Source organism: Balaenoptera physalus (assembly GCF_965194825.1).
Source record: "Balaenoptera physalus genome assembly, chromosome: 16".
NCBI lineage: Eukaryota > Metazoa > Chordata > Mammalia > Artiodactyla > Balaenopteridae > Balaenoptera > Balaenoptera physalus.
The window spans coordinates 87,875,846-87,901,925 of NC_138898.1; the positions used below are offsets into that span (position 1 = coordinate 87,875,846).

At 44.9% G+C, this 26,080-nt stretch overlaps 1 protein-coding gene across 11 annotated transcripts in view; it reads right to left on the reverse strand.

The window, feature by feature from the left end:
* LOC309645191 (radial spoke head 10 homolog B-like) overlaps positions 1-26,080 on the reverse strand; it is a 71,150-nt gene that overhangs the window by 33,335 nt on the left and 11,735 nt on the right. For 10 of the 11 annotated variants that reach the window (XM_082429940.1, XM_082429941.1, XM_082429937.1 and 7 more), the window contains 8 exons: positions 24,637-24,792; positions 21,310-22,180; positions 18,026-18,193; positions 15,619-15,719; positions 14,881-15,050; positions 8,811-9,163; positions 5,939-6,014; positions 2,997-3,065 (listed from right to left, as the gene is read on the reverse strand). In XM_082429940.1, coding sequence (XP_082286066.1) covers positions 2,997-3,065; positions 5,939-6,014; positions 8,811-9,163; positions 14,881-15,050; positions 15,619-15,719; positions 18,026-18,193; positions 21,310-22,180; positions 24,637-24,792 — 1,964 coding nt within the window. Of the gene's footprint in view, positions 1-2,996; positions 3,066-5,938; positions 6,015-8,810; positions 9,164-11,475; positions 12,348-14,880; positions 15,051-15,618; positions 15,720-18,025; positions 18,194-21,309; positions 22,181-24,636; positions 24,793-26,080 lie in introns of those variants that run through there. The other variant, XM_082429939.1, reaches the window with a different exon arrangement.

The following is a 26,080-nucleotide window of genomic DNA, read 5'->3' on the forward strand; positions in this document are numbered from 1 at the left end:
GGATGGATCTAGAGACTGTCATACAGAGTGAAGTAAGTCAGAAAGAGAAAAACAAATATCGTATATTAATGCATGTATGTGGAACCTAGAAAAATGGTACAGATGAGCCAGTTTGCAGGGCAGAAGTTGAGACACAGATGTAGAGAATGGACATATGGACACCAAGGGGGGAAAACTGCGGTGAGGTGGGGATGGTGGTGTGCTGAATTGGGCGATTGGGATTGACATGTATACACTGATGTGTATAAAATTGATGCCTAATAAGAACCTGCAGTATAAAAAAACAAACAAACAAAACAACTAATACTAAACTTTCATTGGGTTATTTGTATGGAAATATGTTAATATAAATGTTTCAGACATTACATGAAATTTCTAAAAATCTTATATGTTCTGGTATAATGTTATAAGTCATAATCCTAGTTATTACCTTAAAATGTATATCTCAGAAATAACTAATTTTCTTGTCAACTGCATTATTATGAACTTTCATCAAATTTTTAACTGTGGTCATTTTTAAGTCTTTTGTCATTTACAGACAGTTCTGTGTGTACTCTGATGTTTTTGCAAATATGTTCCTATAAAAGGGTTTCATCTTTAAGAAATTCATGGAAAAGACTCTGACAAGTACAGGTTTCTGGTAACTGACTGTACTGCTGAACTGAATGAATAAGCATTTTCAGAACTCTAATGAAAAACTGATGAACTCATAAAAGTGCTAACAAAAGATCAGGATGAAAAAAAAAAATTTAATTACATGGGACTGAGTGAACTGATGAGGATGAGTATAATTTTTGTGACTTTCTGTCTGAATTTAAAAAAAAAAAAATCCAACAAGGACTCAGAGGCAAAGAATATACAAATCAATTTTCACTGCAAAGTAAAGGAGCTGTTACAGTGGAGGATTACTGGACTGAATGTCAATATTATGACATAGTATGAGTGTGTTTCATGTTTGGTAATTGCAATCATTGTTGCTTTTGCTGTGGTCATCCATGTACAATGCTTGGTGTCAGTCTATTTATCTCTTGTAAAAATAAAATACAGTGTGTGTGTGTGAAAAAAATAAAATAAAAAATAAAAAAAAAAAAGATACCATGATTAAGAACCAGCAGGTACAACAGACAATAAAAATAGACTTATAAAATTATATTCCAAATTCCAAAAATAATGAGGACTGAGAATTAAATTTTATCAGTTCCTTCTTTTGGCATTTATGGTAATGATTTTTAAACATTTTTTCTTTATTCACTTAATTTAATGAACTGTATTAATAGGTCTTTTGGTGTTCAACAAATTTTACATTTCTGGGATCATATTGCTTGAATGCACTGCTATATTAAGTACACTAGTTTTAAAATGTAGGATTACACTAGTTTTCTTTTTGTGTGTGTGTATTAATCTCCACATTGGAAGAACTCTTCCTCAAAACTATCTGGACCAAATGCTTTTTGGGTTATGAGTTGGTCTTTGACTATTTTCCATTTTCTTGTGTTATTTATTCATTCATGTTTTCTACTTCTTGTGTCATTTTTGTTAATTTATAGTTCTTACAAAATGATCCATTTCATCTAGTTTGAAAATTCTGTTGGTAGATGTTGTACTTAGTAATCTCTTATAATATCAAATCTCTTTTTTTATTCTTAGTGAGCCTTGTCAAAATGTTGTCTTATTGGTCTTTTTTCAGAAAAAAAAGCTTTTGGTTTTGTTGATTGAGTTTATTGGTTATTTTTCTTTGTTTTAATAAGGCATAACTTACATATAATAAGATACAAGGATGATAAGTGGACATTTTGGTGAGGTTTTGATTTTGGGTACACCCATGTATTCGATCTAATATGCAAAACAAGATAAAGAGCGTTTCCATTACAACAGAAAATTCCCTTGTGCCCCTTTTCAATCAGTGGTTGCCATAGGCAACCACTTTATGAATTTTTGAAATCATAGAATAGTTTTGCCTTTATTCAACATAAAGTTTTTGAGATTTATCAGTGTTGCATGTTAGCAATTTGTTCTTTTTTATTTTTTGCTTAATCATATGAATATGCCACAATTTATTTACTCTATGTTGAGGGACAGTTGGTTTGTCTTTTTGTTTTTTTTTGGGGGGGGTTTTTTTTTGGCTATTATGAATAAAGTTGCTGTGATGAACATATAAAAAAAAAATACTATCATTACCACTTATGAACACCATCGCGTTAGCAGCTCTGCAACTGAGATTTTCAGGGCAGTGTTTCAGGCCCACACGCACTGTGGAGGCACCGGTCTAAAAATACACATTCCCCGACCCGGCAAGACCGTTAAGTGAGGCCCAAACACAGCACAAGCAGCCAGTAGAGATCTGAGTGAGTGGGTATGGTTTGGTCTCTAGAGAAAAAAGGTACAGAAGAGAGTGTATAACAAACTATTTGTGGGGCTTCCCTGGTGGCACAGGGGTTAAGAATCCGCCTGCCAATGCAGGGGACACGGGTTCGAGCCCTGGTCCGGGAAGATCCCACATGCCACAGAGCATCTAAGCCCGTGCGCTACAACTACTGAGCCCACATGCCGCAACTACTGAAGCCTGCATGCCTAGAGCCCGTGCTCCGCAACAAGAGAAGCCACCGCAGTGAGAAGCCCGCGTACTGCAACGAAGAGTAGCCCCCGCTCGCCGCAACTAGAGAAAGCCCATGCACAGCAACAAAGACCCAATGCAGCCAAAAATAAATAAAATTAAATCTTTAAAAAAATAAACAAATAGACTATTTGTGTTTGCAGAAAAATGGGAGAGGCTGAAGAATACCTCTAGAATATACAAACGAAACTGGAAACTGGTGACAATTTATAGAGGGTCCCCTGTGGTAACAACTTACTTGTCACCTCTGTTCTTTGGTTCTATGGATATTTTTTTAACCCATGTGCTGAGTTACTTTTATGAAACTAGTATGTTTAATTGTGGGGACCTGACCATTAAATCACATAATTCGTTTAGAACTATAACATACTATACACTTTACCTCATATTTCAATCCATCGGCCCAGACATAAGTCCCCCGTCCATGCATGAGTCCTTCTGAAAACGTACCCTTTGAAACAGAGCAACAAAGCGTTAGGCCCAATCTTGATTAACACAACTGCCACGCAGGGATTCAGCTTTTAAAATGGAACCATGTTGCACAAATATGCTTGTCCAGTGTTCAGCTGGGAGCTGGCACCACACTGGCGTCCATCCTGTTCTAAAAAGGATCTGAGGAGGAGTCCAAAAAAAACCCAGTTCCCTAAAACTGACACTAGGCAGTGCTGCGCAGCTGTTAAACTGAGCTGTAAATTCAGCCTTCCTCACCTAATTAAGCTGTTGGAAAACTCTGTAGTTCAAAAGGACTCATATGCTTTGGGCTTTGCATTTCAAAGTTTAAGGGTCTTTTGAAAATTATTTAGACTAGATTAAAACCATTATCTGGATATCAGAAATTATGACATTTGTCAACATCACACTTTGTTTTCCCTTACTGGGAATTATCAGTACGTGTGTGTGTGTATTGACACAAACACAAGTGTACATAATGTACAGTCGTCCATATCGTTCATTTAGAGTGTCTATCGTTAATGTATCGGAACTAGTTGTTAAAAACTTAACACACCTGAATGTCGCAATGCAATCAGAGAAAATGCATATAACATTACACCCAGTTCTTCCTCGGAATCACTTCTTTAGAGGTGGTGAGGTCAGGGGTTGATGACTGGAGAGAACCGAGAATCTGTAAACAGTGCCCTGACGCAGTGGTTCTAGACTCGACTGTGCATCAGAGCCACTGGGGTGGGGGGAGGTGAAAGCACAGATTACTGGGCCCACCCTGCATGCTGGAGATTCTGATTCATCACCAGGTCTGGGCTGGGGCCCAAGAATTTGTACTCTGCACAAATTCCCAGGTGCTGTTCCTGGTCCCTGGGAACACGCTTTAAGAACCACTGCCTTAACTTCACTAGCGAGAAGGTCCATTATGTCATCCATCCAGGTGAACCTGGCCGCACATCAGGCAGGGCTGGAGCTCAGGGAAATTGGCGGCAGCCAGAGATCTTCCTACTGCAGGCTGAGGTGCTCGTTTGGATTATGGAATCAATCGTGGTCGCAAGAAGCAGAGTTTTGTTTTGTTTTGTTTTTTTTAACAGAGTATTGATAGGACAGAAAGGATTGCACTTCATCTACACGGAAAGGGCAAGTGTTTCATGAAATGTTTGTTTTCAAGTTTTCTCTTTAGGAAATTGTGATCTAAACATGTGACCAATGCAGGTCTGACCCCTGTGGGTCGTGGGGCTACTGTGTCGTTCCACTGGGTCTGCCTCCTTCACCATTTAAAGGGGATCCAACTGATGATTACTATCATTCGGAAGAATCTGAGTCTAAGGAAAATATGCAAAGTTTACAAAGCAGGTAGCTGGCAGCGAGGAAGTGGGCTCCTCCAGAAATAAAGGGGTGTTTGCCTCTCATTAGTAGGAGGGGCAAGGCTGCCTGGCCAGGCTTGAGCCACCAGGTGACGGCGTACCTGAGGTACCAGGTTACCAGGGTTAGCAGAAGCTGTGATCACATCCTCAGCAGCCCAGGAGGGGTTTAGCCCGTGTGGTCAAGCACTAGGTATCTTTGGATGGTATACACACTGGTGCCTTGTAGAAGCACCACAGCGGTGAAAGAAGATTCTCATCAGGATAAAGAAACACTATAAAGGCCAGAACTGGCCGAGGCCAGACGGGACAGTCATTTTCATGAGTATCATCCAGCCATAATAAATGGTGTGGGGTTTTTTTGTTTTGTTTTGTTTTGTTTTTGGCCAGCTGCATGGCTTGTGGTACCTTAGTTCCCCGACCAGGGACTGAACCCGGGCCCTCGGCAGTGAAAGTGCAGAGTCCTAACCACTGGACCGCCAGGGAATTCCCATAAATGGCATTTTTAAGAGTTTTTACAACACAGGAAAATGAACATGTTATAATGTTAATGGGAAAAATCAGGATACTGAAACCCATGCTTTTTGACCTCAACTACAAAAATCTGTTCTCCTATAATAAGCACACGTTTCCTGGATAATCTGAACGAACGTATGAATGACTACTGCCACTGTAGCCTCATTGATAAAGACAAAAAATGAAAACACCCCAAAAGTATCTAATGATTATGGCATAGTTCTGAATGGTAAATTAGAGCACTATGCAATATTTTAAATAATTATGGAAGAGGGAATGGGAATTTAGTGTTTAATGGGAACAGGGTTTCAGTTTGGGATGATGAAAAAGTTCTGGAGATGACGGTGGTGATGGTTGTACAACAATGTAAATGTACTTAATGCCACTGAAACTAACACTTAAAAATGGTAAGTTTAATGTACATTTTACCACAAACAAACTTTTAAGTTATGGAAACCATACATTAATACAGCAATGTCTTCATAACTGAAAAAAGATTCAAGGTGTTATCTACAAAATTAATACGCCCATGTAAAAGCACTGATCCATCCATTCAAGAAATAAAAGAGGAACTTCCCTGGCGGTCCAATGGTTAAGACTCTGCACTTCCACTGCACGGGGCGCAGGTTCGATCCCTGGTCGGGGAACTAAGATCCTGCAAGCCACGCGGCGTACCCCCCACCAAAAAAAAAAAAGAGACACAGCAAATTGAAAACATTTATGGCAAAAGGATACTGGGATTTTTACTCTTTGTTTTTTACTTTAGTGACCTTAATGTTGTTTGTACAAAATAAAACTTGGCAAAAGGAAAAAATCTAAAATGACTACTTTGTACTGAAGTAGTCATGTTTTTACCTTAACATATGTACTCAGGGTTCAAAATAAAATCAGCATCAAGTACTTCCAATTTCTTTTGAGGAATCAGTGGACTTTCTGAAGATGCAAATCTAAAATTATCACCCTGCACTGTGCGCCCTGCCCAGTCCCAAAAGGTATAACTCACGCGGTAGGTGCAGCCGCCTTGAAAGATGGCAAAGGCTTCTCCCTCATACAGTCCACGGACTTTCTCCCCTTCATAGCTACGACGAAATAATGCTCAAGGCAATGAATTATGTGAGCACACCTCAGTGACTGTGTGTTAAAATACATAATGAACATCAACGAAAAAGCACAAATATCTCACATTCACTCAACAAGCATTCCCTGCCGAGGACCACTGTGTGCCTGCCCCCTTCTAAGTACCAGGGCTGCAACTGTGAACAAGTTCCTGCCCTCGGGAGTTTATGGTTCAAAGAGGAGAGACAGACAGTAAAAAGGAAACAAATGAACAAGATAATTCCAGATCGCGTTCAGATTTTGTGAAAGAAATGATCGGGGAACGTGATCAGGAGTAAGGAGACGGCTACTTATAATAAAGAACCTGGAGAAGAGGATCCCCAGGGAGAGGAAACAGCAAGTGCAAAGGCCCTGAGGCAGGAAAGAGCCTGCTGGCTCAAGTTCAGCTGCACAGCTGGACCACAATGAGTAGGGGAGCAATGGATGGGAGGGAGACCAGGGGAAGAAGAGGCTGGGCTGTGATAAAGACTTGCTATAAAATCGAAAAGCTCTAGGAGGAATCATGAGAGGGTTTTAAGAGGTGGGTTGGACAAGACCAGATTTACATCTTAAAAAGATCACTCTGGCTGCCGTGGAGAACGGACTGTGTGTGGGGGGGAGCTAACTGCCGGGAGGGAGTAGTGGGAGGGGAGAGAGATGGAGGCGTATGGAATATTCTGGACAGTTTTCTGTCTGGGGTGATGAAAACATTCTGAAAATGGGTAGTGGGGATTGTTGCATGACATGGTGAGTGTATTTAATGCCTGTGGATTTATACTTAAAATGGTTAAAATAGTACATTTTATGCTATGTGTATTTTACTATGATAATATTTTAAAATTTTTAAGATATATTCTGGACATAGAACCAACAGGGCTGGCTGACGTGCTGCCTTTGGGGAAGGGAGGTACCGAGAACAGCACCCAGATTTTTAGTTCAGCACCGAATGGATAATGTGTGATGTGTCACCTAGCTCGCCTCTAGGCTCTGAGGTAAGTGAGGTGGAAAACAAACGGACCTGTGACAGCTATGACCACATTGGGCTTATTCCAAGAATCCAAGGAAGAGTAAACATTAGAAAACCTATAAATGTAATTCATGATATCAGTAAATCAAAGAAGAAAAACCATGTTTATATCAAGATGCCAGAAAAGTATTTGATAAAATTCAGCAATCATTTTTTAAAAATTCTAATTAATGGCAGTCACTATGGAAAACGGTATGGAGGTTCCTTAAAAAAACTAAAAATACAGTTACCATATGATCCAGCAACCCCACTCTTGGGCACATATCCAGAAAAAACAGAAATTCTAATTCAAAAAGATACATGTACCCCCAATGTTCATAGCAGCACTGTATACAACAGTCAAGCCAGGGAAGCAACCTGTGTGACCACTAGGCTGTTGTGGAAATGACAGAAGGTGACGTCCGAGACTAGGTCATAAAAGACACTGAGGCTCCCAAGCTTGCTCTCTCTTGATCACTCTCCAGGGAAGCCAGCTGCCATGCTGGGAGGACACTCAAGCAGCCCTGCGGAGACAGTCCATGTGATGAGGAACTGAGACTGACGGCCACTCCAGGGAGCCACTGCGAAAGACTGTCCAGCCGGCCAAGCCTTTAGACAAACCCTGGTTGACATCTTCGCTGAGCCTCACGAGATCCTAACCCAATACCATCCAGCATCCAGCAAAGCTGCTCCCAGACTCCTGAGCCCCATAAACTACGTGATATTTATTGCTTTGATTGTCATGTTTTGGGGTGACTTGTGACATAGACAATTAATACAGGGAGTGATGTAAACCAAGTCAGCATTAGGAAGGTAAATCTACACAGGAGGCCTGGGGAGAGAGGCTAGAAGCAGGGACTCTTTAGGAAGTGAGTCCAATGGCCCAAGCAAGAGGTATGAAGACAAGTCTGTGCACAGTGAAAAGGACGAATGAGAGAAGCATGGAGGAAAAAGAAACACAAAAGGCAGGGGGAGGGAAGAGATTAGTTCTGTGACTTGGAGCCTGGATGCCCGGATAGAAACAGGGACCAAGGGAGGAGCCAAAGGCTGGGAGAGAAACAGCAGCGTTTAGAGGAACCTTCTAAGGTGCGAATACTCATTTATTTCCCCCCATTAAGAACCTGAGGCTCAGAAAGGTTCGGCGACAGGGTTCATGTCCTAGAGCTAAGACTCAAATCCAGATCATGGTACTTCAAGTCCTGCAGTCTTTGCGTTGGGACACAGAAAGTTTGAAGTCCAGTGGACGATGTCCACTAGGGAGGTAAAAATCTGAACCTAAAACTCTCGGAGGGAGAACAGTGCTAAAGACATAGACGTTTACCGTCATCTAGGGAGATGGAAGTAAAGCTACAGTAAGAGATTATCAGGGGCTTCCCTGGTGGCGCAGTGGTTGAGAATCTGCCTGCCAATGCAGGCGACACGGGTTCGAGCCCTGGTCTGGGAAGATCCCACATGCTGCGGAGCAACTGGGCCCGTGAGCCACAATTACTGAGCCTGCGCTTCTGGAGCTTGTGCTCCAGGAGAGGCCACGACAGTGAGAGGCCCGCGCACCGCAATGAAGAGTGGCCCCCACTCGCCGCAACTAGAGAAAGCCCTAGCACAGAAACTAAGACCCAACACAGCCAAAAATAAATAAATAAATAAATAAGCTTTCATTTAAAAAAAAAAAAAGATTATCAAGAGACAGAGAACAGAGAGCATGAAAGTCGTAGAAAAGGGAGCATGGACGATGCAGCTCATTAAAATCACCTTTCAAAAGAAAAAAAAAAATCACCTTTCTACTATGAGTTTGGTCAGAATGGGCTCTTCATACTGGGTGGTATCTTCATTCTGCAGATTATCATTTTTGCACTCTCTCTTGAGTCCTGGTTCTTTGAGCTGCATGTCCAACGGTGGCACAGCACCTGGGGACATATCTTGCCTAGCAGCGTTGCCATCTTGTTTGCAAAACTCTGTATAATCGGAGAGAGACGAGGGAGAGCAGGCCAACTTATCCCCTTTTTTATCTGCTCTTTTCTTTTCTTTCACCATTGCCTTTAGAAGACCTAAGGTTTGCTTTATATAGGTAAGTATCAAATGACTCCTTTGGTTGAAAGCTCTTTGTTTCAAGGCGTTGATGAGTTTTATCTGAAAAATAAAAATTATGTCTCGTTTTACAACCCCAATGTCATTATCATTCTCTTCCTACAGCCTGAAAAATTAATTACAAGTATCGAGTCTCACCAGTTTATAAAAATAATACTATTTCAATATTGCATTGGTTGTTTCCTAAAATTTTTTAAATTGGAACCACCATCTACCACTTCTTTTCAAATAGTGCTCCAGTAAGAAGAGCAATCCTGTGTGTGAAAAATACCGACTTAACCTCTAAAATCCTACAAGCCACCAGATCATGCTTTAAAAGCCCGTCTCTTTGTATGTCAGCATGGCAAAGTGCTCGTGAGCTGCACTGCCCCTTCCCAGCTGTTACTTGATGTCCTTCTGCTTCAGTTGTCAAACAGGAATAACAGCACCTTGTCTGGTTATAAGGATGAGATGATGCACAAACTCCCTATGGATCAGACAGTGTGCACAATCAATAATGAAGTGGTTATTTTTTCACTTTCCTGTTTCTGAACTTGAAATCATCGGCTACCTACTCCCTAGGACAGCACTGCCAGGGTCAAGCAAAAAATCTTGTGCTAATTATTTGCCCAAGGTCTTAGAGCTGAGGGGCAGGGCTCCAAAGCCATAGTTTCCGTGGCCCTCCCGAACTCGCCCCACTGAAGACATCCCGGTGCATCCAGCAGGACGCACAGGTGAGTCCCGGAGTGCAAGGCAAGGCCCCCTTCCCGTGCTCGCGGGGTGCAGTGGACGCCCCATGCCCTCCTCTGCCTGCATGGCATCCTCTGGCATCCTCCCGCTCACCCCACCTCTAGGCTCTGCTCTCACCAACATGGTCCGGCTTCCCTCTTCCTTCAAGACTCCATGAGTCTTCCCTGCCCCGCACCCTCACTCCATGACTGTCAGCGAAGCAAGCTGCTCTCGCTTCTAAGCTCTCCTTTACCATAGGCTTTCTGGTTCTCCATCAGTGAAGCCTGAGCTGCTAACAGGGCAAACTTCCTTTCTCGTGGCGTGTTTCCCATTAACTTTTGTATATCTTCTGTTCTCCCTGCCTTGAGACTCTATCATCGACCGTTGACCTTCCTCAGACCGCACAGGAGGGGCGCGCATTCTCTGAGCTGGGGGTTCCAGCTCGGTCCTACCCCTTCCTAGGGCCCTCCCCGCCTCCCGCGCACCTGCTCGGGTCCTCGGAGGCCGAGGAAGAGCCGGACCTGGCCGTCACGCCCGTCGCGGCGCAAGCACGGCCACCGGCCTGGGACCCCGGGACCCCGCTGGGGCGCTCACCTCGCTGGGGCGCTCACCTCGCTGCGGACGCCGTGGGGCTCCGCCAAGCCCGGACGGAGGCGGCGCGGCGTACTGATCCTGCCGGTCTCCAGGCAGCCGCGGGCCCCGCCCCGCTCTTAAAGGGGCCGCCGCGCGTGCTCAGCCGTTAGAGCAGAGCTCTGAAGCTGGAAGCACCTGACCTGGGTTTTCCCAGCTCTGCTAATTGCCGCGCGCGAGGCCTCTCTCAGCCTTTATCTTCGCTTAACACTAGAATAACTCAGGTGTTACTTTTTCATTATGGCCCTAAACGAATTACCCCAAACTTAGAGGCTTAAAGCAACACAAGTTTATCATCTCACAGTTCTGTAAGTTAGGAAACCAACAGGCCTGGTTCCTTTGGCGGCTCCAGGGGAGAATCTACGTCCTTGCCTTTTCCAGTTTCTAGAGGCCGCCTTCCTCCGTCTTCGAAATCAGCAACGTTCCTCTCTCTGGCCCAGCTGGGGAAAGTTCTCCACTTTTCAGAAGCCACGGGCTAGACGGGGCCCACCCAGCCAATCCAGGGTACTCGCCCCATCTCACCACCTTTCCCTTACTCACACCTGCCGAGCCCCTTTGGCCACGTAGAGCAGGTTTTCAAGGGTTCTGGGATGAGGACAGGTGGTCTCTGGGGAAGGCCTGCCTCCCACAAACCCCAATATGCAGAGTTCTTGCAAATATTAAATCTTAAGGACAGGTCCACCAGCGCAGTGCTTGCACAAGTGGCAATGATCATTACTTGACTGTCTCCTTACACCTAAGGGATTCTAAGTTTGTAAATGGAAGGAAGCCCACTGTCTGGGCAGAGAGGTCAAGAGCAGAGTGCGGGTGGGAGGTCCACTGGCCACTGTACCCCAACTGCCATCTGGACCCCGCAGAGGGCATTTTTACTTCCATTTCTGGCAGAGTTCAAATGGGACGAGACTCCATGAAAAACCATTTGACAACAGACAGGGATTCTTCTACCTCCAGTACCAGTCAGTAACTAGACCATCTTGCAGTTCACACTCCCAGAAAACCAAATCACAGCATCAAAGTTACAGAAAAATCAGTCTTTTATTTCCCCTTGCCTACAACGCTCTTTGCCACCCTGGCTGCAGCGGGGAACATTTAAAAATAGAGACCCCCCAGGAGTGCCCTGGTGGCCTCCTGGTTAGGATTCCAGGCTTTTGCTGCCGTGGTCTGGGTTCAATCCCTGATCAGGGAACTGAGATCCCGCAAGCAGTGCAGCGCAACCAAAAACAAAAAAACAAAAACAAAAGAGACATCACCCCACGTGGTCGATTTCTTCCAGCTGGACAGAGTATATCCCTTGAGTTTTTTTGGATTATCTTCTAAATTTAATATGCATCAGGGTTGAGAATGACTAACTCAAAATGATCATAATTTTCAATTTATGAAGTTAAACCATTATAGATTTAATCATCATTAAGAGCTGAAAGTGGCAGGCTAAAATACGTCGGGCCAGAGCAGAGGTCTAGGTGACTTCCAAAGTGCTCTCTTTTTGTAAAACATGCTCTTGCGGCTACACACCACACACACACACACACACACACGTATGTTCAAATGTGAAACAAAAAATGTTGCAAGCAATGCTCCATATGGAATGAAAAAGTTCTCAAGATCATTTCTAAACAGATCTGATGCATTTTTAAGTAGCAGGTTCATTTAGAAACAAACCCCCAAAATGGTTACTTAAAACCCTGCCTTGCAAAACAGAAAAATCTGCAATAAGATCAATAGCTCTTTAAAATGAGAAATGTTGTCAGTTTTGAGAAATGATGTCCAGATTGGCAATGTGTCTCATGGTGGGCCTTCCATGGGGACAGTTCCAGGGATGGTCCATCTCCCCCATGTGAGTGATGAGTTTCTTCATCTCACTTGTGTTAAGAGCAGTTCCAATCATCACCTGCATGTGAGACATGATGGCTTAAATTAAAGTTTTACTGGTTTTTGGTTAGAAAAGCAACTCTTCAGAAGCCCTGTTCTCTACAAACAGGCTGGACAAGATTACAACAAAAGCAACAATTCTCTGAAAAGTCCTCCCCCGAAGAACCCTACCTTCTAGTATCTCAGCCCTCGGCCTCTTTGTGAAATCCAGCCCCTCCGTGGCTCTGTCGTGGCAGCACATCCTCAGGAGAGACGCCGACCACTCCCGTCCAGGGCCAACCAGTCTCGCCAGCTCCACCAGCATCCACATCCCAGCCGACCCGACCTCCCACCATGGTGACTGCAGCGGCCCCCTGATGGGCCTCCTCGCTTTCCTCTTTCTCCCTTCAACTCATCCTCCACTCGGCGGCCAGTGATTCCTTTTAAAGGCGCGTCAGATCACGTGGCTCCTCTTCGAAGCCCCGCCTCCCACCTGGATAAAAGCCCAAGTGCATCACCTGACTTGGCCTTCACTGGCCTTAGTGCCCACACCTGCGAGCAAGCAGCCCTTCCGCCCCCACTGCAGCCACACTGGCACCCCCTTGCCTCTAGTACAAGCCCATAAAGCGAGTACCTGCCTCAGGACCTTGTCACTGGCTGTCCCCTCCACCCAGGATACGCTTCCCTCAGATATCTGCATCTCTCATGTTCCCTCTCCCGCAGGCTGCTGCTCAAATGTCGCTGCCTCCCCGCAATGAAACAGCTCGCCTTGTCTGTCCTCTGTAGCCCTCGGGCTGTGCCTAAGCACCCGGGAGAGGCTATGTCAGTTGGGTGCTCAGGGAGGCCCGAGGATGGGAGGGGACCAGGTGGGCGAAGAAGGCGTGCGGAGCGGGACATCCAGGCAGAGGGACAGCGGGCGAGGACTTGAGGCGGGAAGGACATGGTGTGGCCGGCGTGGCTAGAGCCAAGCGTAGGACACGGGGCCCACGGGTGCAGCAGAGAACAGCCCGCCCCATCAGCCCGTGTGCTGCGTGGAGACAGCGCTGCAGCGCCAGGGACCCGCCAGCGTGGGGACTGAGGAGCGGCCCGCGGCCCCAAAGATCTTTGCGTCACACAAGGACACGGCATTGTCAACGCCTGGCCATCAGCACAGGCCAGGCCCAGCTCTGACTCTTACCCCCGACTCCAGGATGGGAAGATCAAGGTTAGGCCTTTATCAAAGAACCATCTGTGGCTGAAGTCAGGTCCTAGGCCCTATTCTCTCCTCAAACTCTTGCCTGGAGGAATTTCATCCAATGCCATGGCCGTAACTTAGAAAACCTAAACCTTTCTCTCCAGCACTGACACTTCCCCTGGCTCTGGATTCACTGACTTGACTGTTCTCAGACACCTCCTCTCACGTCTAATAGGATCTCAAATACAACGTGTCTAACAGAGAAGGCTGAACCCCACCGCCCCCAAAGGTGAAAATGCCACAGCCCTTGCCCCACCTCCCTCATTTCCGTTATGACACCCTCTCTGTGGTCTCTTCCCCATGGTCACCCTCCAGCACCTCCTGACACGTGCAGCGCAGACGCCCAGGTTCGGACCAGGATCCCAAGGACCCTAAGTGGGTCCCCGGACGGGGCCCCGCTCCCATCCTGGTCCCCCGCCCCAGTCACACGGGGTCAGCCTCTGGCTTCGCCAAACACCCCGAACCTTTGCACTTGCTATTTCTTCTATCTGGAAAGTTCTTCCCCAAGGGGCTCCAGCTCACCTTCCAAGCGTCAGCTGGGAGGTCACCTCCTCAGACAGCCTCACCCCGACCGCCCGCCTCACTTCCCGGTGCTCACTCCCCACCCCCATGCTGTTTTCTGTACCGAACTTGTACCTGAGGCTGCCGTTATTAATGTTATGTCCATTTCCCCCACTAAACTGTAAGTTCCACGAGGGCAAGAACCTCATCTGCCAGGTCACCTGTGCCCCCAGCGCCCGGACCAGGGCCGGCCACCCAGCAGGGGCTCAAGGGGTCTCTGCTGAGTGAGTGAGGGGAGGGGGGAGCCAGGTGATGCAAACACACGCGCTCTGCTCTGACGTCAGGCTCATCACCAACCATTGCTATCGTCTTCTAGAACCAGTCTGAGCAGCGGCAGCCAGACAACATGCAGTGCCCGCCCCTGGGGCTCCTGTGAAGAGCGAGCTGACCGCAGGGTTCTGGATAATCTCGTGCAGGGCCCCTGAGGGCTGGCGGCACCTAATCTTTACCTACCAGTGTCATTAATACCTATAAGGTCCACAGACGAACCACGTGGATACCCAGCCAACTGCATGGGAGTGAAGAAAGCTCTGAGGACATCGCTTCAGGGACACCGAGAAAGAGCAGTAATTATGGGTCGGAGGTCTGACCTCGGGCAGACGTGCAGGGCTTATGTGTTACAATGGCTGAGGACAATGGGACTCTACGTACACAGCCTAGAGCGACCATCACCCACATTTAATAAGGCTGACAAGTCAGGGGCTGAACTGAGAACTTCCAAGGCCCACGAGCTGGAGCAGACCCGCCAGGCTCCTGCAGATAAGCTTTCTTTACTTACAGACTTCCGACAGGCCCTGGAGGCAAACATCTGCCTGACCCGGGAAGGCCGGCACATGACACCGGGGCTGTCGCTCAGCATGAAGATCAGTTCATCTATGTCCTGGGGTCCAAAGGTCCAGCTTTTACTAGTTGGCAAGGAAATCAATTTAGCTCTTTCAGTGACCGGCGCTAAAAGAAGAAAATTTGGAGAAGAAGCCGTCATTTGAAAAATCCGTTTCATTTGGGTGCTATTTGTAAGGAACATCTGAAAGAGAGGGCAGAAGCAAAACGCTTTTGCGGGGAAGCATGTTCATCTCTTATAAAACACGCCGAATTCTATGACCTCAAAGATCGTTCTCGGGCTTCCCTGGTGGTGCAGTGGTTAAGAATCCGCTTGCCAATTCAGGGGACACGGGTTCGAGCCCTGGTCCGGGAAGATCCCACATGCCGCGGAGCAGCTAAGCCTGTGCGCCACAACTACTGAAGCCTGCGCTCTAGAGCCCGAGAGCCACAACTACTGAAGCCCGCACACCTGGAGCCCGTGCTCTGCAACAAGAGAAGCCACTGCAATGACAAACCTGCGCACCACAACGAAGAGTAGCCTCCGCTCGCCGCAACTAAAGAAAGCCTGTGTGCAGCAACGAAGACCCAACACAGCCAAAAATAAATAAATAAAATAAATAAATTTATCAAAAAAAAAAAAGATCGTTCTCAGCTCTAAAAGGACACAGTTCTACAGTCCTAAGTAATAACTTACCGTTTTCATCGATAACAAAGTCAAAGCCATTCTTTCTGAATATTTCCAGATTTTCTATTAGAACTGCTTCATTGACAGCCGTTAAGTTGAGAGTCTGAGGTCTGAAAAACAGAGACCCAAACTAGACCTTGAAGTCAAACATTTGGCTCTAAAGCAGAAATGAAACTAAAATAACCATTCTGTGATCCTTTGAATTCATTTCAAAAAGCAACACGAATAACATGCTTTCAGCTATGAGCCTCTCCTGTCACAAAACTCTGAGCATTTCCTTTTAATTTCTTTTTTTTCTAAGTTCTTTTTAGAAGTCAGAGTAACTCCAAAAGTAGTTTGCCTTTCCTCAATCTGCCGTACCACCCCAATGACTGTCTTTTTTAAAATTCTCTTCTCCAAGATAACGATATGACCTAAAAATGCTATTTTTCCTCCTCACAATAAAGACGATTTGAAAAGTGGGGTTCGGTCACTACAGACATTTGAAAACAGAAGAAACAGCATCTGTTTTGCTATCCTGCTCCTTCTGCTTGCATTTTTTTTTTCTTTTTTTTAAAAGATTTTATTTTTTGATGTGGACCATTTTTAAAGTCTTTATTGAATTTGTTACAATATTGCTTTTGTTTTATGTTTTGGTTTTTTGGCCCCAAGGCATGTGGGATCTCAGCTCCAGGGATCGAACCCGTACCCCCTGCACTGGAGGCGAAGTCTTGACCACTAGACTGCCAGGGAAGCCCCCCCTGCCTGCATTCTTCATCCATCCATCTCTCCTCTTGGATTTACTGAGTGCTTAGTAAGACAAGACACCACTAAAGGCAGGAGATATAAAGGTGAGCAAACACAGACCCGTTCTCTGCTCTCATGAAACAAACAGTCTAGTGGGGAAAAAAAGACACTGATCAAACAGTCAAACAAACAAATTGTAATTACAAACTACACTGAGAATCAGGAAGAAGAGACACCCAGGGCCATAGGAGCACAGAGCATGTGAGACTTGGCCTGGAGAGAGAGGGCGTCAGGGAAGGCTTCTCTGAGGAAGTGACCTTTGAGCTGAGATCTGGGGCTGAGTGGCAGTTAGCAGGTGATGGGGGTGAGGGGTGGGTGCAGGGGCAAGTATTCTAGGCAGAGACAACAGTCTGTAAAAAGGCCCTAGGATGGACCACGGATGTTCCCAGAGCCACACACAAAGATCTGCTTCATTCTGCTTAATGGCTCTGTAGGAATTCATCAGGCCTGTCAAGGGAAAAGGAAGGATGGCCAGAGTATAGAGAACAGGAGAAGAGGGCTTAGGAACAGCTGAAGAGGTCATCAGGGCCAAACTATGCAGGGCAGGTAGGAAAGGATGCAGCTGTGGTCTTTATCCTTTCATCCTGAAGTGTGATCCATGTGGGACCCACAGTGGCCTGTGATTATCCAGGTCAACTTGAAATGCCACAAACGAGACCGTACTTACACCAAATGGCTAAAAACTAAACGACCTCTGTAACAGGGGCAGGAATAGCTCAGTATTATAAAGTGGCTCATTCAATGTCTTTACTATTACTACTTACTCCTACTGAAAATAAATATAATTAAGCCATTCTGTAGGATACAGAGTACTCAGCAAATAAACTAGGTATGTTTTCCAGCTGAGTGGCTGTTTTAGTGGTAACTTCTTCATGCTGGGATCTGCTGCTGTTGGGATCTGAGTTAATTATGTAGTTTAATTTCCCAAATGAAAATCCAAGACCTCTCCTTACGACTTCGCTTCAGAAAAGACTTCTGGTTTATATGCTACACCATCACACCGCCTTGTAAAATGGTCAGTGTAAAACATTCAATTTGGCAAAAGAGAGATAAATACCAAATTCTGCAGTGACTAATCACTGGAATTGCTCTACCATAGCTAAGGACAGACACACAGGCACTGCTGACCTTCTGAACGCGTGAATTCCACGTACTCTAAGTAGATATACTCCGTACTATAAATTGCTCTTCATCAAAAGGATTTTCTGGCCAACCAGTGATCAGCATTTTTGAACAGCTTAAAAGAACTTTAAGTATCTTTTGATACTTAAAGAATCCATCAGCTGTGTGACCTTGGGCAAGTTATTAAACGTCTCTCAGTTTTATCACCTGTGAGATGTTGGTGGTAATACATAGTAACTACTTCAAACTTTGTGAGGATTAAATATAAATTGCTTCAACAGTGCCTGGCACCAAATAAGCACTCCATAAATGGCAGGTATGACTATTATTATGCAAAAAGTATAAAAATCTGCTGCAAGGATATGTACAGCCAAAAAATATAGATAGATAGATAGATAGGTATAGATAGGTTTAGATAGAGATAAAGATAGACACACCTATAGCTAAGAGATCTTAAATTTGGGGGATGAAACAACACTGAAAATTCTGAACACTGAAATGAACTTACGCTATAAGCCTTTGACCTTGGAGAACAGTGTGCTGTTGAAGCATCTCGAAGTTGTATTTCTCATCCGTGGCATGCTGGTCCACTATGAAGATATCCGCATTCAGTTTGGTGATGATAAATCCCAAGTTAAACTGACCAATGATTTCCATTTCTGCAAACATCGTTTTGCTGCATGTAGAAAATGTTAATTAGAAGACATTTTAATTTCTTTTTTTGTCTGCGCTGCACGGCTTGTGGGGTCTTAGTTCCCTAACCAGGGATTGAACCCGCGCCCTTAGCAATGAAAGCACAGAGTCCTAACCACTGGACTGCCAGGGAATTCCCATTTTAGAAGACATTTTAAAAGATTCCTTCTCTACTTATAAAACACTAATAAAAAAGTACAAAAACAGGGCTTCCCTGGTGGCGCAGTGGTTGAGAATCTGCCTGCCAATGCAGGGCACACGGGTTCGAGCCCTGGTCTGGGAAGATCCCACATGCCGCGGAGCAACTAGGCCCGTGAGCCACAACTACTGAGCCTGCGCGTCTGGAGCCTGTGCTCTGTAACAAGAGAGGCCGCGACAGTGAGAGGCCCGCGCACCGTGATGAAGAGTGGCCCCCGCTCGCCGCAACTAGAGAAAGCCCTTGCACAGAAACGAAGACCCAACACACCCAAAAATAAATAAATAAATAAATTTATTTAAAAAAAAAAAAAGTACAAAAACATAAAATAGACAAAGTCCCTAAAAATCCCACTTTCTAAGGATAACATTAGTTATTCATTCCTCCAACTCTCCAGGTGACATTAGTTACTACTATTAATGATTTGGTCCATATCCTTCCAGACCTTTGACTATACACTGTTTAAAAAGAAACAACAAAAATGGAATCAATTCTTCATACCGTTTCACTCTCATCACTTAACAATGAATCTCAGATATTTTTTCAGACCCATATATAGACACCTACTTCATTCTTTTTAATGTCCATGTAGGAATTCATTATGTGGATGTACCAATTTGTCTGACAAACTCTCTACTAAAGGACACTTCAGTTGTATCCATTTTAAGAAACACAAACAAAGGTGCAACATCCCTGTACATAGATCTTCTCTAATGTGGATGTACCTGTATGATAAATCCCTAGATGTGTTATTATATGTGTACACTTTACTTTGATAGGAGATCTATAAAAGTTTACACTCCCACCAATATGTACAGTTGTCCCTGGGTATATGCAGGTGATTGGTTCCAGGACCCCCAGGATACAAAAATGCACAGATGCTCACATCCCTTACATAAAATGGCACAGTACTTGCATATAACCTATGCACATCCTTCCCATATACTTTAAATCATCTCTAGATTACTCATAATACCTACTACAATGTCAATGCTATGTAAAATAGTTGCCAGCATGCAGCAAATTCAAGTTTTGCTTTTTGGAACTTTCTGGAATTTTTTACAATTTTCGATCTGCAGTTGCAGAACCGGCAGATATGGAGGGCTACCTGTATATGAGTACCTTTTTGTCAATAGTGGATATCAATCCTTCTAATGGGGGCACCCGCCCCCCCACCCCCTGCCCACCCCAGGCTGAGCTTCAGACTTTGTCGGAACAGGCGTGGCTGCATTTCATTCATTTATGAATGAAAATTGGTTGGAGAAGCAGAGTGAGCAATGCTGGGCCTCCTGCCTGCTGCCAGTGGCTGCCTTGTAGGAGGAAAAGACAAGGGCATCACAGCGCCCCCTGCTGATCAAGTCTAACAGTGCACCAGGAGAAATGCTTACATGGTTTTCAGCCTCTAGGACTGCAAAGCAGGGCAAAGAGTGGATTTGGAACTGAGAGGCAATAAACTGGTAATTGGCACAAATACCAACTCCCTGGCTCTGACTGTTCTTCCAGGAACCGTCTGAGTCTGCTCCGGTTGCCCAGGCAGATTGCCCATGGGAAGAACCTGTGCCGGCCTGAAGACCCGGGTCTTCTGTGTCTTTGGCAGGTGTATCTCCCACCATAAACTAGAACCTAGCATCTGGCTTAAAGAAACAAAGTTTTACAGCTTGGTATATTTAGTTATAATTCAAAATGCAGAAACAGGAGCTGGTAAACACAACCTCAGTATCTTCACTGCTGCCTAATCTTTAGCTCAGTACTTTTTCCTGTGCTTCTCAGGAAAAAGTAAACCTCATCAGACCAGTAGCTCAGAAGTACAGCCAATCCAACAGCCGTGCCCTGAAAGCCAGAAGCCAATGCCAGGCCCTTGTGGATCAGCTTCTCAATGTGACCTTCTGGGGTACTTGTCAAAGATGCTGATTCCTGGGCTCCACACCCAAGATCCACCAGATCTACTAAAGCAGAAACACTGGAATCTGGCCATACGTAGGTCCTGCTTGTTTAACAAGCTCTCCAAGTGATTCTTAGGCATACCAACATCCAAAAACCACGGTAACAGGTGATCAATACATGTTTGCAAACTTAATTAAAATCTCTATTTAAAAATATTTAAGTAACCTGGCTCTCTTCACTGGCTCCCTCTGAGTTCACAACCCGAGAGGTTCATTTCCATTAATTACACACTTTTTAAAAGAAAGAAAGGTTCCTGAAAACCCTTCTCCGTGTAAGCTAGGCACTATGAATAACAAAGAAATTATATAACACTCGGTGAAGAATTTATAACTGAAATTAGGCAAAGCCTGTGTGGTCCAGGCTAAAAGTGCTATAAAATTGCAATGTACTTGCTGAGTTGCACTGTGCACAGGACACAGCACATTTCAGTAACTGGTGACACAAAACAAAGACAAAATTTTAAAAATAAAAACTATTTCAAAAGAATTCATCATTTTTAAGAGTCACAATGTTGGACATGACTACTGTCACGAAAGTGCTGGTGACCAGTGTTTTCTATTATCTGTATTGTGAAGATTTTTCTTTAAATTGACTTTTTCACTTAGCCTTATCTGATGCAATCTTCTTGAAATCATAGCTTTGGTAATGTGATAATTTCTCCTCATACATGTTAAAATGGAAAGATGGGAAATAGCAATGTTCCCCAAAGCTGCCCTGAATTCAATGCAGGGAGAAGTCACCATGGGCTGAAAACCTCCAGGAAAAGGAATAAAATTGGGATCAAGAAGGCCTTGATTGATTTGGACTGATGGAAAAGATACGCAGAGAAAATCTAAGGAAAAAAATTCTTGAAAGATTTCAGGCTGCAGAACTGCCTGGTGAAAGAGTTCTTTAAAGAAAATTAATGTGATGGATGTGAGAGGCAAGTAAAAGAAGTTGGTGAGTGGAAAAAGTGTTACCTTATCTCTTTTCTTAGTTCATCTTCTGCTGCTTGATTTTCTCCAGGGCAAATCTTTGCCCGAAACTTCCTATAATTTTGTCCACCTTCTCGTTGCTGTTCTTGCTGACATAACTGCTTTATTCGTTTGGCTAAAGAACTCATAGAAAAGTCAAGGGGCACTATTTTCTTGTTAATTTCAACAGCTACATCCACCTCATACGTTGAAGCGTTCTGAGTTTTCACGGACTCTGGAGGGACATCGGGATTTAAAGGAACCCCTTCTTTTTTAAAACGTTTTGCATTTGGGGATGAGAGGTGAGTAGGCTGCAGCAAAACTCTAGGTCGGGAGCCGCTTTCTTCGTGGTCTAAGTGGCAATTCGTGCCCGAAAGACGATGGTCAGTTTCAGGTAACTTCTCCAAAGACTCCACATTTTCTTGCGAAAACCCATCTTTGGGGGAGCTTGCCACATGGTCACTGCTGGGGTGGCTGCCCGTTTTGGGGGTGCTGGACCCCTCCTCAGAGCCAGCAGATGCGCTGCTGTGCCCCCAGCCCTCCTCCGTGTCCACTCTGCCTATCGGGTCACAGGGCCCCTGAGTGGAAGTCATCCCTTCCTCCCGAGGTTCAGAGATGTGCTTCCGGGAGCAGAGGGGCCCTGAAGCGCTAGGAAATGGGGTGCTGCTTTTCTGTCGTGGAGAAATCCGTCTTGGGTCGGTGGCCTTCGGGCCCCGAGACTTGTTCTCCACTGTGTGACGAAGGGAAAAAGCCTCTCTCAGTCTGGAAATGGTCACTGCCCTTTTCTCTTCCCCGCGAGTCCTTAACGGGGCGGGATCATCCTGCTTTTCTGGCACGGGCTTCTCCACCTCTGCCGAATGCCTTTTTATTAAGTGACCTAAGCAGATGTGAACAGAGAAGGGCATCAGGGGCTGCGCAGAAATAGAATAAGCGGATACTTTTACGTGAACAGGCACTTCACAAAAGAGGAGCTCCGAATGGCTGATCCAATGTGTGAACACAGTTCTACATGAACCATAAAGGAGACACGAATTAAAACCACAATGGGATGCCACTATACACTCAACAGAACAGGTAAAATTTTTTAAAAAAATGTTTACAAGGCTGAGGATCAAATGGGATGCTTAAATACTGCTGGTGGTGTTGAAATTGGTATAACTGCTTTGTAAAACTCTCTGGGAACATCTAATCTGAACATGCACACCTGTGACCCCGCACTGCTATCCTACCAGAAATGTCTACCTGTGCTGGCCTAAACCATGGATGGGGATATTCGTGACAGCTATATTCATGGCAGCCCAATCCTGGAAACAACCCACTTGTCCACACATAAGTCGTGGTATTTAAATACAACAGAACACTGTATAGCAACGAGAATGAATAAATGAATTGTCATACAGGACTTGGATGAATCTCACATACAAAATATGGAGACAGAAACCAACGATGGAAAAATGTAAATACTGGATGCCTTCAAATTAAAAACAGATAAAACGAATCCATGGTGTTAGAAGTCAGGAAAACAGTTCCCACTGGCGGTTAGTGTCTGAAAAGGGGTACAAGGGTGGTTTCTGTGGGTGCTATTTCCTGATCTCAGGGCAGATGCACTCAGGACACATTTGCTTCTGTGTGGATGCTGTCCTTCGATGAAAGGGCTAAGAAGAGGGCGTTGATTTGACTGTGCCTCAAGATGCAGAGGTAAGTTGAGCAGTTTCTCTCTGTATGGGGTGGCCTCTCTGACCACATGCGCGTGCGTGTGTGCGTGCGCGTGCGCTCAGAGCTGCCACGACCGTCCTGTTCCACAAAGATGTAACGCTCCCTACCATCCTCCGCCCCATCCCCCCGCCCGTGCGCGCGCATGCGCACGCGCACACACGCACGCACGCAGCCATCCTATCCCATGCAGAGAGTGGGCGGCAGAGATGTGAGGTCAGTAGCTCGGCCGCACTCACGGCAGCGCTCCTGTGTGCCTCTCCCACCACCCAGCAGCCCCTCCCCACCCTTAGGAGCTTGTGTCCCCACCATACTCTCCGACTGTCACAACTGCCGACCGTGGCACTTGATGAGAGCGCACCTCACTGTCTTCCAAGTCAGCCTCTCCGCCCCCCAACCCCCCGGGTGTTAGGAAATGCGAGGACAGAGCCACTCTGGGTCCCGCCCCTCCTCTTAACCCCTGGCTTATGGCTCCTGGTACCCTGGGGTTACGAAGCCTCATCCCAGAACGACTTCCTCCCACTCTCACCTGAGCTTTCCACCAAACATAATTTCAGCTTCCTGAGCTGCTCTGGTCTTCCCCCCCACCACACCCCGGAGGACACAGTGATAGGGACCCGCCACCTCCGTCTCTGCACAAACAGACGTGGAGGTCGGGGGCAGGTTGGCCTAGAGAAGCGTATCCACCCCAAGGAGTGGATCTGGCTGTCAGAAGGGGTAGCCGCCAGCTCCCGCCTCTGCTACGGAAGGCTGCTGGGGCTCAGCTGTGGACTCCTCCCAAGGTGCCCCGGATGCACTTGGTTTGGATGCAAAAGAATAAAACCAACTATTTAAACGAAAGGCTGCTCACTCAGGACCAGGAAGTAAAACAGTGATTGTGCATATTTTTACAGAGGTCAAACCAGCCTTGGGCCAAGTCTCATCTCAACATGCTACTCAGTGATGAATGCACAGGGGGGCCGTGAGGGAAAACGGCAGAGTAAGGGCCCCCTCAAATTCCCTACTCCACAAAAGATAGGAGAAAACGGGCAAAAATGGTCAGAATCAACTTTTTCAGAACTCTGGAAATTAACAAAAGGCTTGCCATGATCGGGGAGTGTTTTTGTTTGTTTGGTTTTTGGTTTTGGCCGCGCTGCTTGGCTTGCAGAATCTCAGTTCCCCAACCAGGGATTGAACCCAGGCCCCGGCAGTGAAAGTGCTGAGTCCTAACCAATGGACTGCCAGGGAATTCCAATGGGGGCGTGTTTATTGAAAGGAGAATGGGTGAGTCTTGGTAAGAATGTATCCCTGGGTGATAACGGAGGTGGCTTGCATCCGTTTTAATCCAGATTACCTTAAATCTGCAGCTACATACTTTCTAGGGTGACACGTCCTCTCTGAGCTGGCCATTACCCCCTCTGACAGCGAGATCCACTTCTTGGGGCAGATACTCCTCTAGGCCAGCCTGCCCCCCATCTCCACGTCTATTTTGTGCATTGTACAGAGATGGAGGTGGTAGGTACCGATCAAAATCTGATATTTTGTTTCATGCCAAAAAAAACTTTACCTCCGGAAAAATAAGGAAAGTATCACAACAGCTACAAGTTTTAGAAGCTGTTTATACACTTGTGTTTTTCTTACCTTCAACATCAAACAGCGGCTGCTGACTGACGTTGAGTTTGTTAACATCATTATCGAACATTCCTATCAAAGAGGTCTTTAAAACTGCCAACAAAAGCTTCTCCTCCTGTAGTAAAATTTGCCTTTTATCTGGAGTAACGTTGATGTCGACACATTCTACAGCAAAATAGAAAAGATGCCAATTGTGTTTAAGTTCACGTTTAACAAGAGAGATTTCCCCATCGACTATTTTATTCACTTGCACTTGCCAAAAGCCGTGTCCAGATTCATATTCATACTATAAAACTAGCCCTTTCAAATAACAAGGAAAAGATGAATAATTTTTTAAACACATGAAATATGCAAGCATTTGAGTAGGTAAATTGCAAAAGAAAAAAAGCAAATAAACCCATAAAAAGGTATGATAAAATTGCAAACTAAAATGTCATTTTTATCACCTATTGAATCTGGTTAAAAATTATAATACCTAGTACATTGTTGGTAGGTGTGTAAATCGGTATAACAGGATCACATTCACTGACCCAATGATTCTACTTCTAGAAATTTATCTTAAAGAAATAATCAAAAATATAGGTAATGACTTATCTATAAGAACATTATTTGAATTTCTAAAAACTGAAAACAACTAAAATAGGCACAAACATAAAAGTTTACAATCAAGATATAGCCACACATTGAAATACAATACAGCTATTAAAATCATGTTTCTGAATAAACTTTAATGACATGGAAAAGAAAATGTTCACATCTAAGGATAAAGAGCACAAAATTACCCAAAATTATTTTCTCACTCCAAAAAATATGGATAGATATATATATCATTATATATACATTTCTTTAAGGTGTGCACATATATATTTCTAAGCACCTAAAAAAAATATTGAATAACAATAAACCATAACATTAGCAATCAGAAGAAAAATAACTACATGAAATGAATTATTTTCAAAATCAGGGAGAACATTTAGTCTACTTTCTCCCTCGGCTGACATGAAAAAGTCACATTTTCCGAATAATACAATTAACGTAGTTTCTAGTAGAAAGCAGGAAAGTCTGTATAAAAAATAAAAGTCTAAAAAGATTTTTTTTTAATTAAAAAAAATTTTTTAAGTCTATAAAAATATATATCACCATTAATTGTTACTATAAAAGTCTCTTTCTGGTCATATCAGAGCTTTATAATCTCATTTTATTCTTTTAGGAGTAAGTCACCAGGGACTTCCCTGGTGGCACATGGGTTAAGAATCCACCTGCCAATGCAGGGGACACGGTTCGATCCCTGGTCCGGGAAGATCCCACGTGCCATGGAGCAACTAAGCCCGTGCGCCACAACTACTGAGCCTGTGCTCTAGAGCCCACATGCCACAACTACTGAAGCCCGCGCGCCTAGAGCCCGTGCTCTGCAACAAGAGAAGCCACCACAATGAGAAGCCCGTGCACCGCA